At 41.7% G+C, this 24,404-nt stretch overlaps 2 protein-coding genes and 1 pseudogene across 2 annotated transcripts; all 3 read right to left on the bottom strand.

Moving 5' to 3' along the window:
* Nucleotides 1-2,816: 2,816 nt before the first annotated feature.
* On the bottom strand, nt 2,817-3,391 carry LOC112624933 (annotated as a pseudogene).
* A 5,462-nt stretch (nt 3,392-8,853) lies between these two features.
* LOC112624312 (C-X-C motif chemokine 5-like) lies at nt 8,854-9,796 on the bottom strand. Its single transcript, XM_025384817.1, has 4 exons — nt 9,688-9,796; nt 9,428-9,560; nt 9,234-9,317; nt 8,854-8,872 (listed from the first exon to the last, which is right to left on the bottom strand). The coding sequence occupies exons 1-4, from the start codon at nt 9,794-9,796 to the stop codon at nt 8,854-8,856; spliced, it is 345 nt and encodes a 114-aa protein (XP_025240602.1).
* A 12,105-nt stretch (nt 9,797-21,901) lies between these two features.
* On the bottom strand, nt 21,902-24,136 carry LOC112624653 (growth-regulated alpha protein-like). Its single transcript, XM_025385482.1, has 4 exons — nt 23,869-24,136; nt 23,647-23,770; nt 23,450-23,533; nt 21,902-22,637 (listed from the first exon to the last, which is right to left on the bottom strand). Exons 1-4 carry the CDS (start codon nt 23,966-23,968, stop codon nt 22,622-22,624), a joined length of 324 nt encoding a protein of 107 aa, XP_025241267.1. The 5' UTR covers nt 23,969-24,136; the 3' UTR covers nt 21,902-22,621.
* Nucleotides 24,137-24,404: the final 268 nt, after the last annotated feature.

The raw sequence follows: 24,404 nt of genomic DNA, 5'->3' as shown, positions 1-24,404 counted from the left end.
ACCCTCTCTTGGGGTCTGGATTGGGACCGCTTTCTGGTAACATCTTTCTGGCGACCATGAAGGGACAATACTGAGGAGACCCTCGACCCAAAGGATATAGACTGCAGTACCAATTAGCTGATTCTGGGTATGCATTGGCGTTCCAGGGTAAAGGATGGGATTGGGTTAGAGGCCCAACTTAGGGGAGTTAGAGTCTCTCCTGACAGAGAGGATTAAAGGTTCCTCTTAATAAAAGGCAAGGACCCTTGACCGAACCTGGGTTCCTGGCCCAACTTTGGAGGTTAGAGCCCGTCTTAAGATTTGTGGGGTTAGAGGACCCTCTCAGTAAAGTTCCTCTTGGCTAAGAATAGGTTTGGCCTCTGGGGATGTTAACTGCTATGGTGTCTGTATTTATCTGCCTTGTCCTCTTTGCTGCATGAATCCATTTTTTGGGCACTGTCTCTGTTTCACTGTCATTTTCAGGAGAGTTCATTTAACTGATCTTAGAGATTTTAACTTCCTCTAAAATTGCTGATGAAGATTTGGTATTTAAGCAATAAGATTACATAGGTGTGGTTATGTTTTGTTGCAATCACTAGGCGTGATTGAGAAGCACTAGGATAGAAATCAGGGGACCTTTCTCCTTGCTGTTTTGTTTGGTTTGTACACTAAAAACATTTCTTATCTTTTCAAAATTCGGGCAAATCAGCTTTGCTTGTCCAATCCACAGTGCAACTATTGCCCAGAGCCTGCTTGCTCTGGCCATTTCCACCTAACTCCCCTTCATTTCCTTTGCCTTATTTGACATTTCTTTCATTGGATTCTATGTTGTGGTTTATCTAAGAGTCATGGCTCAGTTCATGTATATTATTTGGCTAGTGTGGATAAGAGAATTCAGTTTTCAGCTACATGAATGTTGCTGACCTTAAAAACGCCTCCTTTCCTTTTTAGTGGAACTTGGCCAGTGGCAATACAATCTCACCAGTTTGGAACTTTTCTTTCAACATCGCCTGCCTCCTTCGTGGGAACCACAACATTGATCCCAAAGGACTTATCACTAGGATGTATCCTTCCACACTGAGATCAGTTTAAAATAAATGGGAATAATGGAGAAAATTGGTGAAATTGGTGTTTATGTGTAATACTGTTTGGCCTCAGTATTATTTGGAAAAACAAAAGAAATTGTCTCCTATTGGAAGTACAGCCTTTAATATTATAGTATATAATTAAATATATAGTACTTAATATTATAATATATTGTATACTATAATAATATAATATAAGTATAATATTCGATTACACTTCCACTTGGTTTGTTTTGTAAGTGGGATGAAACATGGGATGAAATACCACGTGTTAAGCATTTTTGCTGCTCAGTCAAGATAAAACCCTGCAACAGGCATGTGCATGTTTGATGAAAGGAAAGGAAGAAAAAGAACTAGATACACTAGACAATCCCTTGATCCAAGCCCCCACAGTCCAGCAGACACTTTTGGGTGGAGCAGAACCTCCTTCTCTCAGCTAGGAAGGTTCAGGTATGTCAGCCCATTCTCCCTTCTGTCCACCTGAAAGTTCTGCTGAGACCCCTTTGTCCCTTCCTCCTTACCCATCTAGTCCCACTCTATTCCCAGCACTCCCTGAGGAACCTAGCCCTGTGGGTACTACTTGTAGCGGAGCCTCTTATCAACCTCCAAAGGGAAATGTTTGTCCACTAAGAGAGGTGGCAAATGGGGAAGAAGGCACTGTAAGAGTACATGTCCCCTTTTCTATGTCTGATTTGGCTCTACGTAAAGAAAAGTTTCCTCATTTCTCTGAAGATCCAGGAAAATTCATAGATGAGTTTGAGAAATTAACTCTGACCTATAGTTTGACTTGGCAGAATCTGCATGTTGGTTGTCTCTGTGTTGTACAGTGGGAGAGAAACATTGCATTTTGGGGACAGCTGGGACCCACACAGATGAGATACTGGCTCATAGCCCTAACCATAAAATATATCAGGCAGGAGATACAGATGTTCCAGATCAAGATCTGAAATGCAACTATCATCAAAGGGGCAGTGAGGACTTGGGGAGGGCACTCATATGGTTCTTTGTTCGTTAGAAGGGGTGAAGAAGTGGATGAAAAGCCTATTAACTATGAAAAGATTAAGGAAGTTTCTACGGGTAAAGATAAGAATCGGTTTTGCTTCACGGATGTTTAGTTGAGGCAATTAGGAAATGTACTAACACAAATTCTGACTCAAAAAAAAGGACAAACCCCTTTGGGAGTACATTTTATAATCCAATCTGATCTTCATATCCGTATGAAACTACAAAATGCAGCTATGGGTCCCCAGACTCCTATGAATCACCTTTTGTTGTTGTTGCTGTTGTCATTTCTGTGGTTGTAAAAACCTTTTATTTTATAGAAAAATGTAATTATACAATGGTTATCAGGGAAGTTAATTCAGTAATAAGTATGTAGGCTAGGGAATAGTTTTCAAATATTCAGCCAATACCAACAAGATCCTGTATGATTTATAAAATAGATCAAGCAAACACAAGAAAACCCTGGTTCAATTTTATGAACTATCAAAAGGACAAAATGCTCTTCTATATCAAATAAACCAGGTTTAAATTACAGCTTTTCAATATAAAAAAGACACACACACACACTCACACACACACAATAAAGACAAAATGTCTCTTGTCATTCTGAAACATTTCCTCTTTTAGTCCTTATATACTTCGAATAATCTTGTATGGTAAATTTTTGCTGCAACAGACAATGTTCCAAATCAATCTCTCCTGGTTTGGTGTTCTAAGAAGCCAATAGCCACAGCAGTAAGAGTATTAATACTACTTCCAGAATCTCTAAAATCTCAATGCTACTGCCAGGCAATTAAATATTGAGACTGCAAGATAACGAATTGTCTCAAGTTTGTTAGACTCCACCAGTGTTTTTAAGGAAGCAATTTCTGTATCAGTTTTATTACTGGTCACTGAAATAATGTTTTTGGTTTGGGTATCCGTTTTTGTAAATTCTGTAGTTGCTTCCTTAAGTTGCTTTTCTTGATCTGTAAACATATCTGTTACTCTGCTCCTTTCTAGGTTGATATCCAGTTTATTTTCGGCTCTGATTCAACTGGTTTCATGTATTAGTTGTTGCTTAACTTGGTCTAATTCAGTTTTCATTTTCTCATTCTCTGCTCTCAGATTTGTGAATTCACTTTTCTCTAGGATGCCCATTTCTTTCCTGATAGAGCCCAAATGAGCCATTGCCTCTTGTACTGTTATTTCCTGTGGAGCTTGAGTGACCATCTTTTTATTGGTAGTATCCAGGCTGACATTTGATAAAGTAGTTAGTGCTGATACTGTAGTTTCTGCTTGTGTTTTGTCAAATCCATGAGTTTCCAAGTCCTGAACCAATGCATGGGTATCAAAAGTTAATTTCCTTTCTTCTAAGGGAGTTATAGCCACTGGCGGCCTATCATATCCCTCCTTGCTTGTGGTGCTGAAGAAGTCTCTCCCCAGGCTTTTGAATATGGCATTTTTAGTTTTTAATAACAGGGGCAGAACATAGGAAGCAGAAAGAGCAAAAAGGACGTCCCAAAAGGTGCAGCTCTTGGCTGCAGCCTTAAGCTCACCTCCCACATGGGATTGCCCTCCTGGTTCTTAGCCTAAACAAGGGAAGCGAAAAGGTGGAACACATAAAACTGGGCATCCAAGTCACCATGCCTTGGGCATAAATCAGTGTGTATATTGTAAAAAAAAAAAAAAAAACAAAAAAACTGGATATTGGAAGAGGAAATGCCCAGTACTCCAAAGGGAGCCATTGGCATCTGAACCAATGATGGCTGAAATACCCAGGCAAGCCCACCAGACCTTCTGCCACATCTCCCATTGGACAATGGAACATATCTCCAGAGGAGCCATAGGTAACCTTTGAGGTGGCAGGTAGGAATATTAACTTTTGGGTTGGGTGAGGTGGCTCATGCCTGTAATTCCAGCCCGCTGGGAGGCCGAGGTGGGTGGATCACCTGAGGTCAGGAGTTCAAGACCAGCCTGGCCAACATGGTGAAACTACTAAAAACACAAAAATTAGCCAGGTATGGTGGCAGGTGACTGTAATTCCAGCTATTCAGGAGGCTGAGGCAGGAGAATCACTTGAACGTGGGAAGCGGAGGTTTCAGTGAGCCGAGATTGCACCACTGCACTCCAGCCTGGGGGACAGAGTGAGACTCGGTCTCAAAAAAAAAAAAAAAAAAAGAAAAAGAAAAAGAAAAAGAAAAAGAAAGAAAGAAAAAGAAGAAGAATATTAACTTCCATTTGGACATGGACTTGCTTACTTGGTTTTGACCCATTACAATGGGCTTCCGTCACCCCAAAACTGTATGGTCACAGGGGTAGATAAACAACTTCATACATGCCATTTTACCCACCTTTTAAGCTGCTCTTCAGAGACTTTAGTTTCCTCACATACCTTCCTTTTCATGTCTGAATGCCCCACTCCCTTGTTGGGAAGGAGTTTGATGGCTCAGCTGCAAACAGTGGTATGTCTTGGAAATCACAAGGCAGATGACGGTTTGCTCCTTCTGCTTTCCTGTGATAAGGGAGGAAAGACAATGGAAAACTTATCTACTTCCCAAGTCAATCCTATAGTATGGGACACTGAGATCACAGGCAAAGTGTTAAATGTTCCCTCCATCTGTATCCAACTTAAACTTGATGTCCTGTACCCCTGGAGGAGACAATACCTCTTAAAGCCAGAGGCACAAAGAGGAATCCAACCATTAATAGCTAATAGAACTTTGGGAAGCCGAGGCGGGCGGATCATGAGGTCAAGAGATGAAGACCATCCTGGCCAACGTGGTGAAACACTGTCTCTACTAAAAATACAAAAAAATTAGCTGGGCGCGGTGGCGCGTGCCAGTAGTCCCTGCTACTCTGGAGGCTGAGGCAAGAGAATTGCTTGAATCCGGGAAGCGGAGGTTGCAGTGAGCCGAGATCATGCCACTGCACTCCAGCCTAGGCAACAGAGCGAGACTCTTGTCTCAGAAAAAAAAAAAGAAAAAAAGACTCATAGCATATTCAAATTTATACAAGTACATGCCTGTATAAACATGTATAATATAATCCAACTGCAGTGTGAATGTATGTACATACATAGTAATACGATTAATCTTCTTTCTTTCCTTTTCTTGTGTTTCATAAAAGAGCAATTTCATATAAATACCCATTGTTAGGTATCTATATAGTAAATTGGAGGGACAAGGGAATTTGAAGTACTGATCAGGGTTGGGATGAGACAGCCTCATTTGTCATTTAGATAGGGAAATGTTAAGTTAAAATACGTAAGAATATGTATGTAAATGAAATTGCTCTTTTACTTTTAGAGTGACAAGGGGACTTGTTTAGCCTAGATCACTTGATTTTTGAATATCTTGTATGTGCTAGGTACTGTCCTAGGAACTGAGATGAAGTTGATAAGCATTGTCACTGCTCTCATGAAGCTTACATGAAGCTAAAATAGAGAGACCCTAAACAGATGACAATAAACACATAGACTCAATAAACTCTACAGTAACTTTGGTGAGAAAACTTTATGAAGTTAAAGTACAGAGTGCTAGGAGAGGGTATAAAAGGGGACTCCTCAAAGGTAGGAGTAAGGATTGGAGAAGTTTCCTCAAGAAAGTAAAAGGCAAGCTATTCCAGAAGGAAGGATGGTAGTTACCCTGGTAAAAGTGAGGGGAGGTATTATAGATTGAGAGGATTGTGCATGCCAAATCCCTTGTTGGACTACTGCTAGACAAGGAGAAAAGAGGGTAAACAAGTTATAATTTAATTAAAACCAAGCACGGTGACTCATGTCTGTGATCCCAGCACTTTGGAGGCTGAGGTGGGCCGATGACCTGAGGTCAGGATTTCAAGATCACCCTGGCCAACATGGTGAAATCCTGTCTACAAAAATTAGCCAGACATGCTGGTAGGTGCTTGTACTCCCACATACTCAGGAGACTGAGGTGGGAGAGTCACCTGAACCTGGGAGGTAGAAGTTGCAGTGAGCTGAGGTCATGCCATTGACCTCCAGCCTAGGCAGCAGAGCAAGACTCAGTCTCAAAAAACAAACAAACAAACAACAACAACAAAAAAACACCTATTGTGAGCCAGGTTACTGAATTTAGAACAGTATCTGACAGCCTGAAGATCAAGATAACTTGTTAATTCATTAAGTCCTGCATTAATGATACACTGGGGATGCAGTGGTAGATATAATATGGTTAATGCTCTGGAAGAGCTAGAGTGAATGAAGAAACCTATAAATAAGTAAGAGCAATGCAGTATTTTTGTTGTAATTCAGATAATGAGATGTTATGGGAACATCAAGTTGGAAGCCATGAGCTCTGCCAAGGAAAACACAAAGGAGGTATTACTTGAACTGAGTTCTTAAGGATGAGTAAGCCTCCTCTTATATGCAGGTAGTGGCCCTAGCAAATGCAAAGTCATGGGCCTAGGAAAGAACATGCCCAGTTAGGGAACCAAACACTGGACTATAGTGAATTTGAGGGACAAGGGAAGTTGAAGCGCTGATCAAGAGTGGGTTGAGACAGAAAGAACATCATCTGTCATACTTAGAAACCTCTATTTTATTTCTAGGAAACAATTTAGATAGGGAAGAATTTAGAGAAGGAAATCTTTGTTTTCCAAAAACCCCAGAGGCCATTGAGGCTGTGAAGGAATAACTGGAAGGGAACTGAGCTTGGAGAAAGGTTGAACCAAAGCAATGGTGTTGGGGAACGACGGCCTTCTCTGCCAGGCACAGAGGAGCAGAGTTAGTGTTTGAAATTATATAGAACTAAAGATAAGTAAAATGTATTGTTACAGTATAGGAAGGAGAAACAATATAAGTGAAGTTTACAAATGTTTTAATGCTTATTCAAAGGACAAAATAAAGACTATGAACCAATGAGACACATAATAAAAAAGTACAATTTTAATATAGTGAATGTAATACATATGTAATTCATCATAACAAAATGGTCAAAACCTTTAAAAGATACACAACAGACATCTAAAAATCTTAGCAATGCTAAATATATAATAAGTATATATTATATATAAGTATATAATATATAAATACAAATGCTTTTTACCAAGAAATGTTTTATTTTTCTTGCAGTAGCTTTGTTAATTGCACATGTTTTATTTTTGCCATTTAAGTGTTATCACACAATGCTATTCCGAAAGACAAATGTTCATTAAAAACAAAGCAAAAATAGAAATTCACAACCATTAATTACCTAGATTTGTCATTTAAACGTTTAAAGAAAAAAAGGGAGGAACTTTCCTTCAAGCTTTTTCACAAGGGTCACATTTTCTCCTTAAAAGGGAAAGATTTCCAAACAAAGGTGAAATAGCTTAAACAGAAATATTTATAAAAAGAAACTTTATAGCATTGTCAAGGATATTAAGACTATATTGACTAACTGGTTTCATTACTGCATCTTCCCCTACCCCCACCCCCAGTATGTCCCACCAGGACTAGAGCAGGCTTTGCATTCAGAGAGAAATGCTTCAAAATCCCAGTGAAATGAACTGTCCTAAAAACCCAACCGGCATCTTCCCTGCCCTCCCTGTTGGTCTTCTGCAATCCTCTAACCCGAGTTCTTCTCTGTGAAAGGGGCCAAAGCTGTGAGTGGGTATGGACTGTGCCCCAGTGTGGCCACCTTATATATAATTTTGTATTCCACCATAAATGCTGGCCTTCTGCAAATTATGATTTTGGAAAATCTAGCCCATGCAGAGGGATAAAAAATGGACATCCCTTGGACGACTTCTCCTTGCTTTCTTTTCCAACATTCCAAGCCCTCTCTGGTCCCCTGTACAAGGAGAAATGCTAGGATCTCGAGGATGTCGCTATGTATTTTAAAAACTAAATGGTAAATTTATATTCAAATGTTTGAATAAGTTTCCAAAACTTTCAGCGTACAAGTCATTGTTAAGTTTGCCTTTACTTTAAAAACTGAAAGAATACATTTCAATGTAAAGTAGCAGTCAGGAATGTGCCTGTTTTCTCGCTTCTTCATCTATCTAAAATATATATTTAGTTAACAGAATTATAGTACTCCTAATCAAATTGTTAATAAATAGTATGTAAAATCAAAGTTTAAAAGTAAATAATGGCAGTTTGCTATACTAAGAAGATAAAAAATGTCTAAAATTATAGGACAATATTAGCCCCCATAGAACTGAAACTTTTAGAAATTCTGAATAAGGAAATAGATTCTACATAGATAAGGTGCGATACACTCAGCTTTCTAAAGCAAAATAATTAAATAGTATCCCACGATCAAGAGTAAGGAAATTCTCTGACAAGAAACATTAAAATATTTCCTATTTCTTAAAAACGTGAAGATAATAGTGTATCTCCATCGACAGAATTCTTATGAAACATTTCCATATTAAATCCACAGCCTTCTCAGTTAATACCTTAAGGAATATTTCTTGGAGATATAATAGTACCTTTCAATTCAAGACACTTCGATTCAAGACACCTTCAATTTCAAGACACAATTCAAGACACAACCAGTGATTCTTGGCTCACATTATAGTCAGTTGCCAAAAACTTCAATAGCATAGCAGATAAAATAACAGCAAATAGCAGAGGTACTATGCTAAACACTTCATTAGCTGAGCTGAAAGCTTAAGGGGCAAACATAGGTTTTCCTCACACTCTTCAAAGTGAGGAATCCAGGAAGAAAGCTAACTACTGGAAAAACAAATAAACAAACAACAACAAAATCCTTCCTTCTTGTCTTCCCTGGGTCCAGAGACCTCCAGAAAACTGCTCTGCTGAAGACTGGGAAACGCTTCCACGCCTACTCATTTCTCTTCATCAGTTGTCCTTGTTTTCACTGTTGAGAAAAAGGTTATATTAGTTTAATCATTTTTCGCACTCCTTTCTACTGCACCCTGGTGTCAACACTCAGCGTTTATAATGCTTGGTAAAAAAGGAGTATACAAAATCAATACAAGCAATGGGGAAACACAAAGCATAACTAGCGACAAGCTGTGTGTATTTGCTCAAGTAATTACATGTAAGATTGGTAATAAAGTTTTTCCCAGGACAGTCCAGAAAAATGTTCCCAATTTAACAACCTTTTAATACTAAGCGTGAAAAGTGTTACTTAAATAGTACAGAGAGTAAAGACCTTGTGAAGTCTATGGTCTCGCTAGATGAGATTTAAAAACCACAAAGATCAAAGTGATAAGTACCCGTCCAAAATTTTCTGGATGACTTTCTTTAGAAAAGGGGCTTGTGGATCGAGACAAACTTCCGTCCCGTTCTTCAGGGAGGCTCTGAAGGAAAGAAAAGGAAGATACACTCATGAGATAGCAAGGTTGAAGACCCAGGCTGGGGAACTTCCCTCTTGCCAAGGTCACGGTAGACAGAGCAGCACAGAACTTACACCACTTCCACCTGGGAGCACTGCGGGCCTATAGCGAACACCTGCAGATTACTGATCCTTTCGGGTTGAACTCCCTGCGTGGTCTGTAAACAACTGCAACGCAGCTCTCTCAACGCAGCAGCGACAGGACCAGCTGGGGAAGAAAGAGAGACACCTTTATAGGGCAAGTTGCTTGGTGAGTTCCCTGGAAGGCAGCTGCCCCGCAGAGGCTGGGATGCACCACTGTGCCCCAGTGCGCCCCGCGTGCCAGGCGCTCTCACCTGGGCTGAGGGGCCCTGGGGGCGTCAGCAGCAGCAGCAGCGCGAGCAGCGCGCACAAGGAGCCCGAAGGACCCGGGACACGGGCCGGGCGACTGGACAGGAGGCTCATAGTGGTCAAGAGATCGCTGTGAGCGATCCAGAGTTCCTGAACTGAGTGGAGGAGCAGAGATTGGAGGATCCGGAGCACTGAGGCTTCCTAGTGCCTTTTGCACTCCTTTTATCTACATTCATCTCTACCCACTGACAGGAAACTCAAGCTTTGGGATGCTTGGGAAATTCCCTGAATTCAGGGGGCAGTGTGGAAAGAAGAGGTTGGGGGAGGGGGAGTGACAGTGGGGAGGGTGTCCTGGAGGAGCTGCGGGCACCTCTACCTAGAGGGACATTCTCCACCTGCTCCTCGGTGGAGGGAGCTGTGGCTCCAGCCAGAAGGCAGCAGTGATACAGCGGGACCTCAAGTCCTGGGCCTGAGGGGGCTAGGGATGCCGGAGTTTCTGAGGCAGGCAGCACTCTGGGAGATGCTGCTCCTCTCCTTCTAGAGAGAAAAGGTGGAACCAAAGTAGCAGGAGCCTTGATTTGAGAAAAATTTCTCAAAGTCAATCCTTTCTAATTATTATTACTATTAATCTAGGAAATGTTATGCATGTTTGAATTGCTCTAAACTGAAAGTCCTTCCTGTCTTCCTTGCAAGAAGGTCATTCTAGCTTTCTTGAATGACTTTATGATTCTCTGGACTTCAGCCAGGTTTGGAAGCCAAGATAACATAACAAGAGACCCTTGTCTCTTGCCACTTGAAGTCAGTGGCCTGAAAGGACCACCACTGAATTTTGTTGACTCCCCCACAGATCACCTTCTTTGGTGAGTAAGTCTGCTTACTGAGAATTCTGTACTTGTAGTATAGCAAGTATATGTGTGTCCAGGTGGTTAAACAAAAATCTTCCAAAATCACCCAGCAAATTGCCATGGAAGATACCTTGCTGTTGGCAGTTGCTATGCTATTGAATTGGAAGAGGTTTTGGTCTTCTTGGGGGTGAGGTGTAGCATGGTGAGCACAGGCTAAAGCTTGCCAGGGATCCCAGGCTTGCCCCAGCTCTGGACCCACCCCCAGGTGTGTATTTGACACCATTTGGAGATGCTGTAGGAGGCTGATGAGTTTGAGGGGCTCTTGTGAAAGCTTCTTGTATGGGTTTGCATCAATTTGGCAGCACAACAGCACCCAGTCTGTTTTCCCTCAAACAACTTCATGGGGGGGTGGGTAATGCCCCCCACAGGCTTCTGGATCTCTCGAGTTTCGTGATTGCTGGTGATCAAGGCTGTTCCCACAGGCCTACTCTAGTCCCCAGTGAGCCCTGCACTGCTGCTTGAAATTGAAGGGTGAAGTAACTTCCAGCTTCGTCTCCCTCTCTCCTTCTGCTATCTGTGGAGCAGTTAAAGCACTGAAGGATTAAGGGTCTTCCACTGTCTCACTCCATGCAGGAATGGCTATTGTATTGAATGACACATTGGCTTTCTTTCACGGAAATTGAACTAGATCCTCTTCTGGCTGGTTCTCAAAACCCTTGCCCTCATGGCAGAGCAAAGGTAATCAGTAAACATGTTTGCAATGAGAAACAAGTCATGAAACATAACTCGTTCCCTTGTCTCCTGTGATTCCGGGAATTTTATTAACTCCTCCATCCATCACCTCCACTGGTGAGCAAGAAAGAGGTGTCATAGACCTTTACAACTTTTATTCTGGAAGGAAACTTCAGAAATTCACTGGCTGAGTAAGGTTGGGTGGTATGGGCCTTACTCTGTGGGAAACTACATGAGAAGTCCTCACAGCTTCCTGACATCATCAGCATCATACCTGACTCGGCAAATGGAATTCTTCATTTTTTGGGGGAGTGGTGATCGGTAGAAAACAGCCTGCAGATTTAGTCTATTGACATTTTAGAGATTAGAGTGTATCTAAAGACAAAAGTTAAGCCTTGGTGAAGTGATAAGACTTCAAAAAATCTTGGGCAATTAAATTCAACTTAACCACAGGGAATAAACCATAATATAAGACTTTGCTTAAAAAAAAAAACAGTTTGATTACATAGGTATTGACTTTTAAACTGTGTGTGTGTGTGTGTTTGTGTGTGTGTTTGGATTAGTTCTAATTAAACTATTTTAAACATAAGTGAACATATGAATTTGCTTTTGGCATCAAATGGTGAAATCTGAGATGGATCATGAGACAAGATTGCCAGTTCCTCCTGACGGTCTTATAAATGTATATATCTCACCTGGTTGCACTCTGAATCAATTCACTGTAGCTTGTTTATGGAACACAAGAACAAAAACAATACTTGTTTAGCTGACCAGCAGGTGATAGAAAGTCCCCACTAGAAGTGGGCTGTTGGGTTGCCCAACCTAATCAGGAAGCAATGTGTCACTTAAACTGGCTTCCCACGGAAATCACTCTGGCCCACTGCCCATGTCTGGCTCCTATATAAGCATCTTGGATATTGGCTTTGTACTAACGTGAATGGTCCAAAGGTCCTCTGAGGTTGAGTATGACAGCACCAAGAACCACTGAAGACACAGCACTTTAACAGTAGTTGCTTCTTTATCACCAGTTTAAACAAAAGCCATTTTTCTTACTTGCACTGTATCCATGTGGTAGAAAAGAACTCTGTTATTTTTGTTCCCAACTAAAATAGAACAATTCATCCAATGATATCAGCATCCTGATAGCCTGAAGGCTTAACTATCTGTCTAAAGCAATCTTATTTTGGTCATTATACCACAGTATAATGTAATATAAACTAATACAGTATAAATGATTTTTGCCTTCTGAAACACTTTCATGTTCATTATTGCTTGAGTGTCACATTGATTCTTAGAGAAGAGAAATTTTCTTCCCATTTTGCAGCTAGGCAAAGTAAGTAGAGTATGAGTTAAGTAGTAGAAAATCCAGCACTGGCAGTCAAGCACCAGAGAATCTGCCCCAGTAATTTTTAATGGTTTCCAGATTACAAACCACTTTCTTCACAGTTGCTGGCAAATAACCCCCAGCGGCTTGCTACAGTCTGGCTAACCATTTTATTGTGTTTCCCAACAACCATATTTTAAGCTGTTGAGATCCTCAATCCTTCCACTCCTGTGTTTGAGATTGCAGTAATATCAAGGGTCCTAGAGGCTTCCAAGTTATCCCACCTGAAACCGTCCTCTGCTTTCTAAATCCCTCACTGTCTTCCAGGTAGATTCAAAGTCCTTTCTTCTTTGAAAAGGCTTATTGTGGCAAAGTCATTTGTAGGGTATTGCTTCCACCTTTGCTCTTTGAACATCTAGTGTACTTGTAATAACTACCTCATGAGGCGGAGTTTAATTGTTCCTTAATTTTGCCTTTGTCTTCCTCAAGTCAACTATAAACTCCTTAAATCAGTGGTGATGTCATGCATTTCTCACATAACCTCCCATAATTTCTTAGTATAGCAGTTAGCAGTCTGTGAATCCAGCCATTAATAGCTAAGTTTTTGCAATTTGGGTTGTTAAACCTCTGTGATTCTCCTTGTAATACACCAATCTTACCAGTTAAAAAACCAAACGGATACTATAGATTTGGTCAAGAACTTCGAGCTTTCAATGAGGCTGTCATTCCCATACATCCTATAGTGCCAATCCCTATATGCTGTTAGCCTGGGTCCCATCCCTAGAGATGCCAATTAGTTTACAGTCTTAGATCTTAAAGATGTCTTTGTTTGTTTGTTTGTTTTGCATTGCAGTACTCCCTGATTCACAATTCATCTTCGCTTTTGAATGGACTGATCCTGACAGTCATTTGATTTATCAATAAACTTGGACAGTTCTTCCGCAGGTATTTAGGGGCAGCCCTTATCTGTTTGGAAATGCATTGTCTAGAGAATTAAGGATGTTACACTTAAATAAGGGCATCATTATCCAATATGTGCATGATGTGTTGGTTGCTAGCCCAACCGAAGGAAGCTTGGACGAAAATACCTTTAAGTTGCTAAATTTTCTGTGAGCTAATGGGGATAGGGTCTTACAACATAGGGCCCAGATTTCAACTCAAGAGGCTAAATACTTAGGATATTTCCTAACCCCTGGCACCCAGGCAATAGTACCAGAACAAAAAGAAGCTATCTTGGGCATTCCACAACCCCAAAGTAGAAAGCAGCTGCGGGCTTTTCTAGGGGTGTCAGGATTGGAGTGTATGGTCAAGTCTTTATATGATGCCCTGAAAGGAGTGAATGTAGATTCTTTAGAATGGAATAACAATTGTAAACAAGTTTTTAATGCTTTCAAGGAAAAATTGGGATCAGCTCCAGTCCTAGGGATCCCTAATCTTGATAAGCCATTTTTCCTTTAAGTGGCTAAGAAACAAGGAACCACCCTGGGTGTCCTTATCCAGAAACTGGGAGATATCTGAGAACCAGTGATATATTTTTTTTAAAACAATTAGACCATGTCATTTCAGGATGACCTGAATGCCTCAGGGCAGTTGCAGCAACTGCTCTTTTAGGAGACGAAGTCAATAAAATGGCTTTAGGACAACATCTGGAGATTTTAACCCCACACCAAGTACAAGGAGTCCTAGAAGCTAAAGGACAACAGTAGATGAAAGGAAATACTTATTTAAATATCAGGCTTTGTTGCTAAACATTCCTCACGTAACCCTTAAGATATGCCAGACTTTAAATCCAGCTACCTCTCTGCCTGAACCCACCGGCACCCTATATCATTCTTGTATACAAGTAATGGAGCAAGTTTATTCTTGCTGGTCGGATTTAAAGGATGAGCCCCTAGATAATCCTGAAGTAGAATGTTCTATAGATGGAAGTAGCTTTGTGCTCGAGGGACACAGAAAAGCTGGATATGCCGTTGTCAATCAACACAAAGTAATTAAGTCTCAGGCCTCACCAACTTCTACCTCAGCTCAAAAGGCAGAATTAATAGCTCTTGCTAATAGCCCTGCAATTATTAATAGCTCATATTAATAGCCCTGCATTTGGGAAATGACTTAATAATTAATATTTGTACTGTTTCTATGTATGCCGTTCTGGTGCTTCATGCTCGTGGAAGGAATGGAGACTCCTAACTGCTAGGGGTTCCCCTAAGAAACATCACTTAACATTTTAAATCTATTAGATGCTGTTTTGCTGACCAAGGAAGTAGCTATAATCCACTGCAGAGGGCATCAAAAAGGAGACTCTAGTGTAGCTAAAGGAAACTCCTTTGCAGATGCAGGAGCTAAGGCAGCTGCATTAAAGCAGCCAGTTGGACTTGTAGGCATGTTAGTGCCCTCTGTCCTGGTAATGACAGAACCAAGCTATACTAAAGAGGAATAAGAATGGGCTAAGGTCAGGGTTTAATTCAAGATCCTTCTGGATGACTTATCAATGACAACAAATTATTGATGCCAGGTGCTAATCAGTGGAAAATAGTTAAGCATTTGCATGACTCTATTCATTTGGGACGAGATTCCTTGTTTCAATTAAGGTCTGTCTTTCTCTCTCTTTTTTTTTTTTTTTTTGGACAGAGTTTCACTCTTGTTGCCCAGGCTGTAGTGCAATGGCACAATCTTGGCTCACCACAACCTTCACCTCCCGGGTTCAAGTTATTCTCCTCCCTCAGCCTCCCGAGTAGCTGGGATTACAGGCATGCGCCACCACATCTGGCTAATTTTGTGTTTTTAGTAGAGACAGGGTTTCTCTGTGTTGGTCAGGCTGGTCTCAAACTCCTGACCTCAGGTGATCCATGTGCCTCGCTCTCCCAAAGTGCTAGGATTACAGGCATGAACCACTGTGCCCAGCCAATGTCTCATCTTTTTATAGGAAAAGGCTTACTTACTTAGAACAGTAAAGCAGGTAACTCAGTCCCGTGAACTCTGTGCCCGGAATAATCCAAATAACCAGTCTTTTCCTTCTCCTTTAGTAAGGCCTGTTCAGCATAGTGGAACGTATACCAGTGAAGATTGACTAGTAGATTATGCTCAGATGTCCCTATGCGAAGGGTTTAAATATTTATTAGTATTCATCAGTCCTTTACTGGTTGGACTGAGGCTTTTCTTACCTGATCTGAAAATACAAGATTTCTAACCTCCTATGAAAGGCAATAGTTCCTAGATTTAGGCTGCCTAAGAGCTTGCAAAACAATAATGGCTTATCTTTCACAGTGACAATTACCCAAAACATATCTTCGGCCCTAGGAAGTAAGTACCTCCTTCATTTAGTATGGATGCCACAGTGTTCAGGAAAAGTAGAAAGAGCTAATCAAACTCTAAAAAGTACTATGCCAGGAAACATCAGAAATCTGACTATCTATATTGCCTGTAGCCTTGTTATGGGTTCAAGCTGTTCTCAAGAGAAATCTATAGTGCGACACTGTTGAAATGACGTATGGAAAGCCTTTCTTAACTACAGACTTCCTGTTAGACATAGATACTTTCAACTACAACATTTTGTAATCAACTTAGGACAAATGCAAAGGTGCTCCTTGAATATAGAAATCAAAGACTCCCTTCCCCTACTAGGGAAAGATAATATTGTTACAACCCAGCCAGGAGACTGGGTCCTATTAAAAACTTGGAAGGAAGGATCCCCAGCAGATCAACTTTCCTCCAAAATGAAAGAGATCCTATCAAGTTCTCCTTAGTACCCCAACTGCAGTTAAACTTCTAGGAATGAACAGCTGGGTTCACTTATCTCGAATGAAACCTGTCTCTTATAAGGTCCCACAGAACAAAAAAGACTGATCCCACTTATTCCTGTGGACCAACCCATGACCTCTAGCTCCTGTTCAGAAACAAAAGGGATGGGTAACATAAAGATATGGATTGGCATTCTAGTTTTGGGTATAAGCTGGAATCACACAAAGAGTAACTTCTTTGCTAAGTGGGCAGACTGTAGCCTCTCTACATAATCCAACAAACTGTTGGGTATGTAGAGAATTGTCATTTTCCTTCACTTTCAGGTTGCCCTGGCATATTCAACCAGCAAACCTAAGTTTATGGGGATTTTATTATTATTGGGAAACTGAGCATTACACATATCATCCCTCTTTTCTCATGTACCATAGCCACACAGGCCTTAGCCCCTTCCTCTCTTATGGAGAGACAAGAAGGCACCTTTTTCATCTAATTAGGAAACAGTGAAACGGCACCTTGACTTTAGGTTATACTGTACACAATAGACTTGGGTGAATGACAGTTGTTCAAGCACAGGTATCAGGCAAAACACCTCTATGTTTTGAAAGGTGCAATAATAGTCACCACCTGACTGAAACCCATGATATGGGATGGTTGCCACCTCAACAATGTAATCAGACCCTTCTTTCAACAGACCAAATGTGGGTAGGATGGCAACACAGTTTGCAAAATATCGATGCCCACCCTTCCCCTTGGGGATGGTTACATGCTTATGGAACTCACGACTGGTTGTATTTACTTTATAATTGGACTTGAAGGTGTACATGGAGTTGTCCTTATCTCCTGGGACTTATCCTCACCAAATTGGACTCTCTCCCGTCTAACTGGGAAACTGTAAATGCTCACTATACGGCAACAAAAACAGGCTTCTTGGTGGTTCTACCTGCTGGCTAGGTTTTCCCCACAGACAGCCATAATCAATACCAAGTTACAAGTTAAAGCCTTAGCCAAGCACATGGCTGCAGCTTTCAATAATACACGCCATGTCCTTACCCTCCTAACTGAGGAAACTTCTCAGATTAGGCAGGTGGCCTTACAAAACCATGCGACTTTGAACATTTTAACAGCAGTCCTGGGGGAACTTGTGCTTTGATCAAAACCGAATTTTGGACTGGGTGTGGTGGCTCATGCCTGTAATCCCAGTACTTTGGGAGGCCATGGTAGGCGGATCACTTGAGGTCGGGAGTTTGAGGCCAGCCTGACCAACATGGAGAAACCCCATCTCTACTAAAAATACAAAATTAGCCAGGCACGATAGCACATGCCTGTAATCCCAGCTACTCGGGAAGCTGAGGCAGGAAACTTGCTTGAACCCAGAAGGCAGAGTTTGTGGTGAGTCAAGATCACGCCATTGCATTCCAGCTTGGGCAAGAAGAGTGAAACTCCGTCTCAAACAAACAAATAAAAAACGAATGGTGTGTGTGTGTATCAGACTATTCACATAATATTACTAGGGCTATGAAAACTCTAGACACTCATATCTCTGCCACTGATGCACTGTCAGTTGACCCTATATCAACTTGGTTCCAACCACTACCCAGTTCTTGGAAGCCTTCCTGTTTAGTTTACTTAGGATGATTTTACTTATTTTGCTTTACTGTTGTGGAATATTTTGCAATTGTACTCTTTGCGTGGGAAAGCAAGACTAGCTTACTCAATGCTTTCTTAAGTTGGACACATTGATTTTCCGGATTTCTCCTTTTGCTGGGACTCATTTATGAACCTTCACCATACCAATGCTTTCTGACTGAGTTCCTCTCTAACTTGAATACAAGAGATTCTAACAGTTAGGCAGGAATATCATCGTCCCTGTTCAGCCTAAGGAAGTTACAAAAGACTAATCTTTGTCTATCTGCCACCCTTAGGGTTAAGGGTCTTCTTGTAAAGGAAGTGGGGAAATATGTCAGAGGCATTCAAACTAGAGTGACTCCATCTTAAGTGAGGGCTAAGAAAATGTAAGACTGGGACTTGCTGGGCTGCATTCCCAGAAAGTTAGGTATTCCTAGCCTCTAGAAGTTTACAGTTAAGGGAACAGATTGATAACATGTACTAAACAGACCCAGGCTTAGGAGCTTCCTGATATCCCAATATCTAGAGAACAGAAGCATTCCTAATTTTGCTTTAAAGATACTAATATCAATTCTTGCAAAACGTAGTAATTAAAAAAATTAAACCTTCGTCACAAACTCTTGTAGCAGAACACGTCTCCTCTTGATCTTTTTTTATCTTATACATAAACAAGCATCGTACCTAGGGTGAACACGTTCCTCCTCTTACTTTCAGGAACGTCCTACTTTGTCTATGGAGTAGCTGTTCTTTCACCACTTTACTTTCTTAACAAACTTACTTTCGCTTTGCACTGTTGACTCACCCTGAATTCTTTCTGCTTGAGATCCAAGAACCCTCATTTAAGGTCTAAACTGGGACCCCTTTCTGGTAACATCTTTCTGGCAACCATGAAAGGAAAATACTGAGGAGACCCCCAACCCAAAGGAAATAAACTGAAGTACCAATTAGCTGACTTTGGTTAAGTGGTTGGGTACCCGGGTAAAGGATGGGATTGGGTTAGAGGCCCAACTTAGGGGAGTTAGAGTCTCCCCTGACAGAGAGAGTTAAAGGCCCCTTTTAATAAAAGGCAAGGACACTTGACCGAACCTGGGTTCCAGGCCCAACTTTGGAAGGTTAGAGTCCTTCCTAAGATTTATGGGGTTAGAGGGCCCTCTCAGCAAAGTTCCTCTTGGCTAAGAAGAGGTTTGGCGCCAGGGGATGTTAGCTGCTATGCTGTGTGTATTTATCTGCCTTGCCTCTTTGCTACATGAATCAATTTTTTGGTCACTATCTCTGCTTCACTGTCATTTTCAGGAAATTTCATTTAATTGGTCTTAAGAGATTTTGACTTTCTGTTCCCCTATATGTCTCCTGATTTACATCCGTTTGCTTGTGAAACATTGGGAACAAAAACACTGAAGGTTCCATCTCTAAAATTGCTGATGGAGGTTTGGCATTTAAGCAATAAGATTACATAGATGTGACTATATTTTGTTTCTTAATAAACTTGCTTTGGTTTTGCACTGTGGGCTTGCTCTGAACTCTTGTGTGAGGTCCAAAAACCCTCTGTTGGGTCTGGATCTGGACTTTTTTCCGGTAACACATTGGTCAGGAAACTTCAGTCACTGTGGTCATTGCTGTTTCCTGCTGACGGCCTCTCAAAACTGTGATGTATCATGTAGTATTATTCCCCTACTTCCTTCACCCTGTGACCACCACCTCAAACTGGCTTGTGTCCTACTTCCTGCCATAACACATTCTACAGGAGACTGCCTGGTACTTGCAACTTCTCGGCAATTTGGTGTGAAAAACACAATTTTCATATCTACTTGATCTAAGATGGAGACCCAGACAATGTCCATGGAGTTGGTCTTAGGACCATGTTTCCAAAGCCTCCATAACATTTAATCCCTGCAACACTTCAGAAGGCTCATTCCGTTGTTATCCTCATCCTATAGAAGGGGAAATGAGGTTGAGTGAAGTAAAGAAACTTGCCCAAGATCACAGTGACAGAGCTGGAATTTACTCCAAAGTCAATCTGATCCTTTGAAACTTGTCTTTAACCACTATGTAAATAAAAGCATCTCTTTTATTCTTTTCATGTTCCCTGTTCTATATTAGCAAGAGCTAAGTAGCCAGTACAGCAAGCTCCAATGTTAGAGGGTGAGGACTTTGTCTAGGTTTAAGGAGTGGTTTTATTGAACCCTTGGGTGCCACTTGTAAACATTTTCCAGTGTCCTCTAACTTGGGGTTAGGGAGTGAAGACTACCATTTATGGAGCTTCTCGAATGGATTGCATTTTTTACTTATATATAGTTTACAAATATTCTTCTTTCTCATCTCATTTATAATTAACTCACAACCTTGGAATTATTAAGAGATTATTGTTTTAACCTTTTTAGCTGTGAGAAAAGCTCACAGAGGTTGTTTCTTGCTACTTAAAGGTTGTTCCCTTATTTACCCAGCTACTTGGGACAGAACTTGATCTCAATTACTGAGGCTGCCAGCCTCACCTTCTTGCCTGTGCTAGAGGCAGTTACCCAGGGTTAAGAATTCCTGAATGAGTCCTGAATCAGAGACAAGTAGATACCTCATGCATGCACCATTGTCCTTCCTTTTCAGGTTGGGAGTATGGTTTCTTTTAGATTACTGAGGTCTTTCTTCTTTTGACATGACAATTGTGTGGCTGTCCTGAAAACCTGGCATGCTGCTGTCATCCTGGGGCAGCACTGAATACAGAGTTCCCCAGAGGGCAAACGCTCTATGAGGTCCCGTCAAAATTCCACTAGGAAGGATGCAGACTAATGCAGTTAAATCTTAAAAGCATTACATTTGGTATATTGCTATAAAGGATTGAAACAACATTAAACTTAGTGCTAGTTACTTCTATCTGAAGGTTAGAACTTTGAGTCCAAAGTTCAACTAGAAGCTTCCACAGGTTAAGTATTCAGCCACTCACTTTTTATGCTTCTGTTATGACACAAACTACTTGAGTTTTGAAAAACAAAATATTTTAGCCACCATTTTATTTACAATTTCATTAAGTTGTCAACAATTATATAAAAGATTATTTAGCAAGAGCAAACAAATGAGATCCCTTGTTAAGATAACTACAAGAATTTAATTGTTTTTTTAAGTGAAAGCATGTTTATTAAGAAAGTAAAGCAATAAAGAATGGCTATTCCATAGGCAAAGCAGCAGCCTGAGCTGCTGGTTGGCTATTTTTGTGGTTATTTCTTGATTATATGAAGGGGTGGATTATTCATGAGTTTTCTAGGAAAGGGGTGGGCAATTTCCTAGAACTGAGGGTTCCTTTCCTTTTTAGACCATATAGGGTAACTTCCTGATGTTGCCATGGCATTTGTAAACTGTCAGGGGGCTGGTAAGATGTCTTTTAGCATATTAATGTATTATAATTAGTGTGTAATGACCAGTGAAGATGACAGAGGTCACTCTCCATCTTGGCTTTGGTGGATTTCAGCTGGCTTCTTTACTATAACCTGTTTTATCAGCAAGGTCTTTATGACCTGTTTCTTGTGCCAATCTCCTATCTCATCCTGTGACTTCGAATGCCTAACCTACTGGGAATGCAGCCCAGTAAACCTCAACCTTATTTTACTCAGCCCCTATTCAAGATGGAGTTGCTCTGGTTAAAACATCTCTGACATATTTCTCCCCTCTGTATTTTCAAGGAGGTAAATTTGAGTAGTAAGGAATTTCTTGTAAAAATGGCAATATATATCAGTGATTCTCCCATCAGGGGCAAGACCATAGTTTGGTAAAGCACATTGTTTACTAGGTGAGAGCCAAGGGGAGTGACAGCAATCACCACATAAAATTAGGCATAATTCATTGTTTGATTTATGTGTATAGCAGATTGAAAGCCCAGGAAAAAAATTGAGAAATAAATATTGATGTAAATCATTAGATTTTTCAGCAAAGATAGTCCTTGTTTCCCCCAAAATAAAACAAACATTTTATATTTTTAAATATTTTATTTTCTTGTTCTTTGTGAAAACATCAATAAATATCGAAACCTCTCTGTTCTAACACAGAGGGAAACACTGCATAATTAACATTAAACAAGGCAGTATGCCTTACAAGAAAGACATAAAATGTCCAAGGGATATTTAGAACATTTTAGTTCTTAAAGCTTCAACATGAGAAATGTTGACCACACCCTGTGAAATCATTTCAATAAATAACAACTGACATTCATCTTTACAGTTACAAAAATAGATACACATACATTCCCCTGCCCTCACATTGATCTCACTGGCCATTTTCTTGGATCCCCCAGCCTCTATCACAGTGGCTGACATTTGATATGTCATCCACTCAGAAATATTAACATAATGACTAGAGAATATCTGCAAACCTTCTACCTTCAAATTAAATATGAATCAGGATTGAACTAACTTGGGTTTAACATAAAATAAACAATAAATATAATGGGAGAGTGTGCAAGTAGATTCAATCATAACCTTATTTTACACGTAAAATATTAACATAGAATCTTCTAAAAGAAACAAACAAATAAATAAATAAATAGAAGACTTCTCCTGAGCAATGCTCAAACACATTAGGCTCAATCCAGGTGGCCTCTGCAGCTGAGTCTCTCTTTCCTCTTCTGTTTCTGTAAGGGCAGCTACGCCTCCAGGAACAGCCACCAATGAGCTTCCTCCTTCCTTCTGGTCAGTTGGATTTGCCACTGTAATGAGAAAATGGGTGCCCTGAGTAGGTGCTCAGGAAAGCTGATTGCACAACACTCTTCTCCTGTCCTGTTTCCCCAGACTCTAGAGTTTTCTGAATGCAGTTTCCCCAGCCTGGCACCCAAGCGGCTACTGCCTGTGATAGCTGTGCTGTGTGGCAAGGACCTCTAGGCTTAGGAATGGGGGTTGGGGGCCGGCGCAGCAGTCTCCACTGTATTACTCGCTGAAATAGCCAGAGCCTATTGCTCTTTCTCATACTGGGCCTCACTTAAGCCTCAAAGCAACCTCATGATGTAGCTACCACTATTTTCCCTGTTTTGCTGAGTCTGAGATAAACTAAATAATATTGTCTTTGAGTGACATGGCTAATATGTGGTGGCAACCAGATATGTACCCAGTGCAATATCATTGTGAAATCTCTGCACTTCATCCCTAAACTTTTACAAAAAACCAGAGGATCTGCTTTTCAGGTCTGAAGTTCAGTAGGAACTAGGGGAAATGAAGCCTGTGTTTTTTAACAGGTGGGAAACACTTCAGCACAACCGGCAAACTTCAATGAAAAGTTTCATGAAAGCAGTTTTATCTACATTGGCTAAAACGAGGGAAGAACCTGGGTGGTGACCCCCGGCACTGGGAATATCCTCTGGCACCAACGCAGATTAATAACCTTAATGGCAACTTTGTGAAAATTATAATTTTTTCAGTCCTGCAGCTAACCCTTGGGTTTTCCTGATTGACTTTTTAGGGAACAGATGCCGGTATTTCTGACCAACGGCTCCTGTCGCCTGTGTACATGGAAATTACAACTCACTTGTTCAGCATCTTTCCGATGATTTTCTTAACCATGGGGGATGCGGGATTGAGACAAGCTTTCTGCCCATTCTTGAGTGTGGCTCTGCAGAGAGAACGGAATCTCGTGAGACAGGAGGTCAGGCTGAGGACAGGGTTGGGGCGGCGGGAGAGTCGGGGACCCCGGCGGTGACAGCGGCAGCGATTGGCCAGACTTACATGACTTCGGTTTGGGCGCAGTGGGGTCCTGGGGCCTTCACATTCACACTTTGGATGTTCTTGGGGTGAATTCCGTGCAGGGTCTGCAAGCACTGGCAGCGCAGTTCAGTGACCAGGGACGCTCCTAGGGAAGAAGAGACTCGTTGATTGAGCGGGGCTGTCGGCGCCGGGCGCCCATCCCAGCCGCTTCCGGCCCGGGGACCCCAGGGCTCCGGGACCCACCTGCTGCGCGCCGGCTGGCGGCCACCAGGAGCAGAAGCAGCAGCGCCACCCGCAGGAGCCGGAGATTGCTAGGGGCGGTGGAGAGAGCGGGGGAGGCCATGGGGCTCAGCAGGCGTTTCGGGCGGCTGTGCGAGGAGAGGGAGAGCTGGCAGGGAGCTGCTTGTGGCCTGGGCTCTGTGGCTCTCTGAGCATGGTGAACCCCTTTTATGCATGGCTGGGGCTGGAAAGCCCGGAGCCCAGGGCCAGGGAAATTCCCGGAGATCCAGATCGATCCCGAGTCCGGAAGGAAGGCGCAGCCCCGCCTTTGGGGTGGAGTGGGGTGGGGGCACTCACGAGTGAAGGCCAAGTCTGGCTGTCTTGCGTAACTCCCGCCAACTGTGGAATGTTCGCTTTCTGCTCCAAATCCCTGGAGGGGGAGCGAGAGCCCACCGCTCTCCGAGATACCGAGATTGCGCCTGCGAGGGGCGCTTCGTGAACCCAGTACAGTGCTTCGCGGGTCTGATCCCTTAGAACCACGTAGGGACCGCGCTACATCC

Source organism: Theropithecus gelada, chromosome 5 (genome assembly GCF_003255815.1).
Source record: "Theropithecus gelada isolate Dixy chromosome 5, Tgel_1.0, whole genome shotgun sequence".
Classification (NCBI taxonomy): Eukaryota; Metazoa; Chordata; class Mammalia; order Primates; family Cercopithecidae; genus Theropithecus; species Theropithecus gelada.
Note: the sequence above shows the minus strand (reverse complement) of the source record. Positions and strands in the feature narration are given on the sequence as shown.